This window comes from Lates calcarifer, linkage group LG14 (assembly GCF_001640805.2).
Source record: "Lates calcarifer isolate ASB-BC8 linkage group LG14, TLL_Latcal_v3, whole genome shotgun sequence".
Classification (NCBI taxonomy): Eukaryota; Metazoa; Chordata; class Actinopteri; family Centropomidae; genus Lates; species Lates calcarifer.
In genome coordinates this window covers 1,330,186-1,339,244 of record NC_066846.1, presented here as the reverse complement: position 1 = coordinate 1,339,244, position 9,059 = coordinate 1,330,186, and the positions used below count along the sequence as shown (strand labels likewise).

General features: G+C 39.4%; 1 protein-coding gene across 1 annotated transcript; it reads right to left on the bottom strand.

The window, feature by feature from the left end:
• Positions 1 to 3,247: 3,247 nt before the first annotated feature.
• Positions 3,248 to 7,114, bottom strand: ing2 (inhibitor of growth family, member 2). The gene is made up of 2 exons (XM_018693866.2): positions 6,835 to 7,114; positions 3,248 to 4,583 (listed from the first exon to the last, which is right to left on the bottom strand). The coding sequence occupies exons 1-2, from the start codon at positions 6,977 to 6,979 to the stop codon at positions 3,883 to 3,885; spliced, it is 846 nt and encodes a 281-aa protein (XP_018549382.1). The 5' UTR covers positions 6,980 to 7,114; the 3' UTR covers positions 3,248 to 3,882.
• Positions 7,115 to 9,059: the final 1,945 nt, after the last annotated feature.

Here is a 9,059-nt window from a genome sequence, read left to right as displayed (position 1 = left end):
CTCTGGTTTTTACCACATTTTTTTGACTTTACTGTTTGAGGATACCAGGAAGCCATCAGCTTAACCTATCATAAAGACATTTTTTAATCTTTTTGCTAGGTTAGATGTTGACAGTTTAGTGGTCAGTCAGTCATAAGCACAGGTTATTTTTCACTATGGACCCTGCAGGTTAATATGCTGTAGCTGTGACATAAACTTTTCACATCACAGTTAAAACACCTTCTGTTGTCTAGGATTATAATAATGCTAATCATGCTGTCACTAGCGTTTTACTAACATGACAAACCCAACAGTAAATTCTGTCTTCTGTTATAATGTTTGGATGTGTTTGTGCTTCTTACAGTCCTTTATAATGTTGTCTGTGTTTGTTCTGATAGGCTGAAAGTGTGGGAACCCTTCAAGACAAACTATAAGAGCATCTGTGGCTATGGGAAGCTGAGGATACAGGAGTCCTCTAAGGTTTACATGACAGGGGGAGGAACTAAAGCCATTCTGCTGTCAGGTAGGAGACAGAACTGAAAATTAGTCAAAGATCTTATGAGAGCATGGAGAGGTTTATCAGGGCTTCAGTCATATGTCTGAGGTGTGTGTTTGTTTTGACACCCTGTTGCTAAAAACCAACTGTTTCCTCAAGGCTCTCTCACATTCACGTGGCATGTTAGAGCATGGTTTCACACCTATATAAAAAAGGGTTGGTTAAAGGAGGCTGCTGAAACAGCAATTTAAATGAAGGTGCCAAAAGCCCATTTGTGTCTATTATATAGATTTGTTGTATTTGAATTTGAACACATTTAAGGGTCAGTTCACACTACACAACAAGAACTTAAGTGACTTATGATTGTATTGTAATTTTGCCTTTGCACTTCTTCCTCAAAAGAACCAATATTGCGAATGTGAATGAAATTGTGCTTATTTACTATAAATTTAACTCCAGGGTTACATAAGAATGTGGGAGATGTAAATCAAGCTCAGTCTCTCCACATCCACTATGTCCTGAAAAGAGCCAGGATAAGTGGGTGGATGGACCATGGTTGTCCAGGGCTTTCCAGCCTCCTATATTTTTTACGACACAGTTAATTATTATTATTATTAGTTAATTAGTTATTTAAATCGTGGCTCTTGTGATTTGCAAATCGTAAATCAGGTTGCAATGTCAATATAAAAATGATTAATTGCCCAGCCCTACCATCTGCTCAAAGTGGGTTTCAGGCTTCCTAAGGCTTCTGCATTTTTTGGGGTCCACAGAGCATGAACATTAGCAGGGCTTCAGACTGAAAACAGCCCTATGTTAAAACCACACAGGGGCTGGGTAGGAACATCAGTGGGACATAAAATACAGAAATGCAGTTTGAAGTAGGTGAGTTTGGAATTTTTTCAGGCTCTAGACACTGCACAGAGGTTTATAATACTCAAAGCTAGGATTTTACAACTCTTGTCAGTTGTCATGGTGGCTGTTATTTAGTTTTTTTTGTCATGAAATACACTACTTATAAGCTGTTGAATGTATTTGGCCACTGCAGCAGCTTGCTGGATGACAATGTGTTTGCAATCCAGGTTAAATGTTCTGCTGGACAACCCTGCCTTATTTTGCTGGAGCCTCCTGTGCTAGCTTCCCCCGCTACATCACCAGACTGGCTTTATCCAGATAATTGAGAGGTTTTCACACAATTTTTATTGGACCAAAGGAAAATATTGTGATTATCCAAAGAGTAATTTCAGCGCATGAAAAATGTACTTATAATGACTGAGTATACCACTTTACTAAAATCACCTCATAGCCCAGAGCTTTTTTCTAGGGACTTGCACTCTTTTGCACTGTGACCTGTATCATTAAAACACACTTGAAATCTGAAGTAAGTACACAGGAGTATGTCCCACAATAACCTCTTGTTTCTCTAATCATCCAGGACAGTTGAGCCTGTGGGACCTGGAGACATGCAGCATCCTGTCTGTGCTCTCCCTGGACGCACCTGTCCACTGTGTGAAGCTGCTTCATGGGCACGAGTTTTCCCTGCTGCTTCGGGCTCAGCCACAGCCCCGCCCTCATCAGTGTCAGGTCAACAGCCAGTACTGTCAGCTCAGCAACTCAAGTCTCTAAAGACGGAGACCTGTTTGGAGAGTCCAGCAGCAGCGAGGAAGAAGAGGAGGACTCATAATGCACACTCTGCAGCCTGGTCACAGACATCACAGGATGCTACATTATAGAACTTACCCAGATCAATTTTTAGTGTTGGATGTAGTTAGTGCTAGTTTTAAGATCAACAGCCCAGCACCTCTCTATAACTGTTCCAATAAAAACTGGACATTCTAACCTTCATGAAAGTAGGATTTCTTACAGGACTGTTGGATTAGACTGCATTAGTTTTACATAGGTGTTCCTAATTGTCTGGCAGTTGAGTGCATATTGAAGCTGGCCTATGTAACTTTTGAAGAGCAGTGACGACTGTGGCCACAAGTGACAATTACACTACCAGTGGTGAAAGATATTTTCGCCACAGTGTAGAAATACTCAGTTACAATTAAAAGCCATTCAATCAAAGAAGTATTAGTATAAAAATATACTTGAAGTACCAAAAGTAAAAGTACTCACTATGCAAAGATACTATAGTCTAATCCAGAGTCTGTATTATATTATTGGGTTATAACTATTAATGCATTGGTGGCAAGTATCACTGTAATGTTACAGCTACATTACATTTAACTACTGTAGCTAGCTCTATAATAATGCATCATCATTTTTTTACTGATTATATTTTGTATTCAGAATCTGTTACCAGTAACTAAAGCTGTCATATAAATGTAATGGAGTAAAAAGTACAATATATGGAATTGTAGTGGAGGAGAATTCTAAAGCAGTATAGAATGTAAATACTCAAAGTACAAGTACCTTGAAGTGCAACTTTAAATTTAGCACTCAACTATACCACTACAGTTTGGGTAAGCACATACAAGATAACCACTGGAGATATATTCAGTTAGTTGCACTGGCTGTGTGAGTTGAGAAGAGCCAGAGGATCAACTGAGTCACTTGGACTCATCGCATGAGGCCTGTGTGTGTGTCTCTTCATAGCTGTGGAGATTTCACTCTTATCCAAAGTGTTGGACCAACCGCTGGTGACTAACATTGCCAGTATTCTGGTAACATGGCTAAAAAAGAGGATAATTTGTGAAAAACTGTGCTGGCTTGATTCAGCCTGTAGAGAAGCCTTGTTGCTGACTTCACACTGAAGACAACAGAAGTGGTAACTGAATGACAATACTTTGTTTTAATGAATATAAAAAGAAATTTACACAATAGTGATAGTGAACCAGTGAAAACGTTAAGTCCACAAACATGACGTCCTATTCCAGTGTCCCATCAACAATCATCTCAAGTAAATATCAATCTCTTGTAAACATATTACATGTGAAGGTTATTCTCTAGAAGCCATTACTGTATAAAGACAGATGCAGATTTCAAATAACTGAGTATAGTTAAGAAAGGTAAATTAACAAAAACAGTTTGGCCAAAACTGAAGAAATTAATGGTCATTAGCAGGAATACCTTATTTTATATTAGGACTTTGACCACGATTCAAAGGGATAGTAAACCAAATGATGCTTTCATTTTTTTCCTCATAAGTAAAAAAAAAAGTCCCACAAAAAGTAGAACACTTGAGGATGATGGCAGCTTCAAGCTGATGATTCTTGTAGCAGCTGGATTCCCTACAGACTACAGTGCAGTCATAGCCAGTGGGAACAATCAGTGATGTAACAGCAATAACGATAAGCGCTGCTACTAATGGTGTTCGATTGTGCTCTTACAACATCACAAGTACTTTTTTTTTAACTACGACCAACAGTCCTAACCTCAGGCTGAGGAGACCTTCAAGATGAAGGTCACTACCTGGACCGGCGATCTTTTCTGTTCTTGTCTAGGCTTTTGTCCATGGTCTTTTCATTGTCCCCTCTGCATCTGGGGCAGTACCACTTGCCCTTGGGTTTATAGGTCAGTCCCACACAGGAGAAGTGGAACCACTCGATGGGACACTGGTCATTGTCGCAGCCAATCATCTCACCATAAGACACCTGCTCGCAGAGACAGTAGGTGGGCTCATTAGGGTCGATGGCGAATTCAACTGGTGAGGCATCTCGTTCCTGTTTGGACTTGCGTTTCTTCTTCTTTGCAGACTTGGACTTCTTCTCCCGAGGAGGAGGGATGGACAGCTCCTCTGAGGGGTCATCCACCAGAGAGCCGTTGGCCGAGGGGTGACTGGAGTCACGGCTTTCACTGTTGCGCTGGCGTCGTGGGCGCCGGGTGGAGGCGCGCTCAGGGGCTGGGGGTTCTTGAATACTGGAACGACGCTCTGTGGTGAGCCGTTCGGTGTCACTGGGCTCCTGGAGACACAGGGAGTGGGAGTCCATCTGGCGGGAGCGGTTCTCCACCAGCTCTGTCATCTGGGTCACCACGTGGATCTTCTCATCACCCAGTTCCTGGCTGATGATGAGCGCCCGCTGCAGCTGGATCTGCAGACGTTTTCTCTGAGCTGCATCCTGCTCACCTTTGTACTTCTCAAACACCTCATCCACCTCCTTCAGTACCTCTGCAAAGTACAGGATACAGAGACAAAAAAAAAAATAAAATGAAACAAAATGAATATTTTATTTTCAAAATGCAACACTGATTAAAATCCCACAATGAATTGTGCAGAAGCTTTGAAACATGAAAATGTAGATAAAATAATACTATAAAAGACAGAAAAATACAAGACATGAAATGAAATAAATGAAAGATGTGTGTAAACCTCAGCATACGTTTTAATAAGAATGACATGACAATACATGACTGATCACTGTGACACATTATATCTGAAAATTATGTCTTACTTTAATTAGAGACCAGTGAATTCATCTATTCACCAGCAAGCACTTATATGAACCATTAGGACCTTCAATCTTTGTTGTTCTTTTGAAGATGTTGTTGATGTTGTTCTTTTCTGCAGATATGTCAGCTGCACATTCATGCTGCCAACCTCCCATTCTACCACATCCCAAAGGTTTTCTACTGGATTCAGATCTGGTGACTGAGGGGATTCAGATTGCATCAGACCAGGCTACATTTTTCCAATCTTGGTGAGTCACTGCCCACTGAAGGGTATGATGCCAGGAGTGGAACCTGACGTGGTCTTCTGCTTCAAGGTTGAATGTGTTGGACATTCTGAGGTGTTTTTCTGCTCACCACAGTTGTAAAGAGCAGTTAGCTGAATTAACTTAGCCTTTCTGTCAGCTTCGACTAGTCTGACCATTCTCCTCTGACCTCTCTCATGAATAAAGCTGCTCACTGGATATCTTATGTTTTTTGCACTATTCTGAGTAAACCCTAGAAATTTCAAAAATACTCAAACCAGCCCATCTGGCACCAATAATCCTGCCACGGTTTCAGAGATCACATCCTTCTCCATTCTGATGTCTGATATGAACAATAACTGAAGCTCCTTATCTGTTTCTGCATGATTTTTATTAATTTGCGCTGCTGTCTCGTGATTGGCTAACTGGATAACAGCATGAATAAGCAGGTGCATAGGAGTTCTTAATAAAGTGCTCACTGAGTCTTGCTTCAAGTTTTCAGCAGACATTTTAAACTTTTGTTGAAGTGAAAGTCAAGTTGGACATGTTAGAAGCAGAGAGCTTGGAGGGGGGCTGAGCCGCAGTGAATTCCCGCTTACAGGAAATGACGCCAGTCAAATGTTGAAGGGGGTTGCCTAGAAGAGGAGCTATCCGGTTCTGCGGCTCACACTCGACGGTGCAGAGTAGTGGGGCAGATGTCTAACTGGCCTGCTGAGATGTGTAATCTCGCTTAAAACGATTTAAATCGAATGTGTTAGCTCAGTCGATGTACGTCATTATCTATCGACGGTGTCGCTTAACTTGGGAATGGAGGCTACGCCGCTGTTCACCCTGCGTCAACATAAAACAACAATGCGAATTGTTTTCCTCTACTGTTAACAAACGTCTGCAATACTAACTACCTTAACTTTGACTCCAGAATTACTAATAATAAACTGTTGAAAAAATGCACCTATCTCACAAACAAGGAGGCGAAAACGAACTGTTAACTAGCGCTCTTTCATATGCAGAATGCAACACCAGCTTACATTGACAAAACAGCAGTGTGTGTTAACCATCACCAGTGGACAAAGGTTCATGATCAATTAACACAATTTACTATCTTCTACACATCTTTATTCTACCTTGTAGGCTTCGGCATACGATAAATACACCAAGCATCGTTTATTTCCAATAAATGACCAAGTTTATTAATTGTTTTCCCTGGTATTCGCACAATAATCCTCCGCGGAAACACTGTAGTGGGCGGCAGAGTGTAGTGTGTACCTATTGAAAAAGTTGAGATTTTATTAATACATGGCGATAGTTTTTGGATTATATTAATGCCGAATTTACCACTGGACACCAAGTATTCATATCAGATCTGTATCAGGTAGTAATGTTTATATACGTTTCTCGAAACAAAGAAATATCAAATTTCAGAAATTCCTCAATGAGTTTGGTGTCACACACAAAACAGGACGGAGTGTATCAGGGCTGTGCTAACTGTCGGTTGGTTGACTTGTGTATTTAACGCTTGGCTCATTATTGTAAATAACCACATTTTACCCGGTCACGTTAGTGTTTATCGAAGTAGATATGAACAAGGGGCGCTCGGTCTTTGCAAAATGGGAACACAAGCCTCGCGCCTGCTCCACCATTTCAGCCCATCCTCTCTGACTGCCGTTAATGTTTACCAGTGTTATACACGCAGCTCTAATTAATGATAAAAACGTTTAAACACAATACCTTGATACTTTGCATCAATTTCTCGAAGCAGAGAAACATTTCTTTGTATGTCCAAAGGTAGGGACTCCACACATTCCAGATAATCCTCCACATAGTTGACCAGTTGTTGCGACTTGTCGGCATTTGGATAGTGATGGCCTAACATCGTCTCTACGATGCATAGAGGCACTAAAAAATATGGAGGAAATGTGAAAAATTAACAGTTAAAATCAAATGCTTAGCGACTTTGCAGCTTGTAGGGCAGTTCCAGGCAGCAGTTCACTTCAAACAAAACTCAAGCCACTGCGCATGCGGGAGTATTTTCCTTTTATGGTATTGTACAGTTTCCTCTCATTTGTCGTCATCGAAGGCGGGACCAGGTGAATTTGCAGCATCGGGATAGGTAGAGAGTAACCTCATTATCATAACATTTTCCCGGGAAATTAAACCAATGGGAAACTGAAAACACGGCGCTGCCATAGTTTAGAAAGAGACTAAATTTGACCTTGTGTTTTTATGTTCTTGTTTGTATTATTTAAATAAATCTATTTTTTAAAATGAATGTGAAGTTTATTCACATACATGCATCATGAAGAGTGTTCGAAATGATATAAAGCTGTTTTACTGTAATGTTTACATATATTGGTAATATACACAGACTTTTAACATCCAAACATACAGTTGGTCTGACTCTTGAATGAGATTTAGGTCTTAAAGTAAAAGTATAAGATCAGAAAATTGCCATGTTGTTAAAACTCCATGACTGCAGTTTATGATGCAAACCTCTGTTAAAAAGCAATGTCAAAAACCCAATTCAACACGATACCCCAATTATTTCATCACGGTCTGTTTATAATAATAATAATGATAATGATAATGATAAGGCTATTTTTGTAACTTAAGATTTGTGAAGTAGCTGCAAATGCAACTAAACAATTAAGACAAAAGGAAGCAACCAGGAAGAGAAGTGATAGGGCATGTGTTTAAAGCACTTCTAAAGCATCTGATATACACTGGGTTTGTGTGAGTTATTTCCTCTTTCTGTATCACATGAAGTCAGAAATTCTCCTCAGTGTTGTGTCATTTGATACTAACAGCAACATTAAAACTAATCACTTTTACACTTACCTGTTTACTGTAAATAACCACAGACTGTATATAAATTTTATATACATGTTCTTTATACAGTGTATGTCAATAACACTGGTAATTCTTTGTGTTTTCTCTGCTACTACCACTCCTACTGCAACAGGTACTGCTACAACTTCACTGAATACTACTACCACCTCAACCACTGCCACTATAACTTGGATTGCTATTACTCTACTACTACCACTACAATTATTACTATACCACTACAACTCATTACATTACTGCTACTACAACTACTACCACCACCACAAATGTTATTCCAAATGCTATACCACCACTATAACTACTATTTTACTATCATTAATATTATAACTGATAGTATTATTACTACTACTGCAATTTATACTGTTACTACGTCTACTATTTCTACAACTACTGAAAACACAACTAGTGAGTTTAATCCCCCCACTATACATGGCAGTTTCATTATTTCACCCAGAAACTGATCACTGCTCTAGAGATGAAATGATAAGTTGATTTTGATCAACAGAAAATTATTTTAAGTTACAACCATTAAAGTCATTTTTCAAGAAAAAATGCCAATCATTTATTGTTACCAGCAATCAATCAATGATCACCCAGTGTTATCAGATGTATTGATAATGACAAATATCACTGGTTGCAGCCTCACCACTCTCCTATGATAGATTTGTGTATTGCAGATGATTTCTGAGTGTGAAGTAGATTAATGGAAGTAATTTGAGAGAACACAACTTTACAACAAATGAGCTCAATATAAAGTAAACAGTAAAGGACTTTACGCTAAATTTTGAAACATGTTATCTCTACAAGACATTTGGTATTCTATCTCAGTGGTGCACATTCCTAACACATTTGAGGTTAATTTAATTATACAGACACAAATTATATGGAGTACCCCTGAGATCTGAGGCCCTGTTTGCTTTGCATAGTTAATAATCCAGCCTTGCTATAATACTGCCTCTTACTATTACTGGTGGTGCTATGACTGTACTGTCTGAGAGTAATGACAGTAATATTTCATTCCTGCTGTTTTGTTGACTTTTAGGAATTTACAGGCCTAAAGCCACTTGAAGTGAAATACATGTTTTGCTGGCAGTTGCCATGTGAATGGA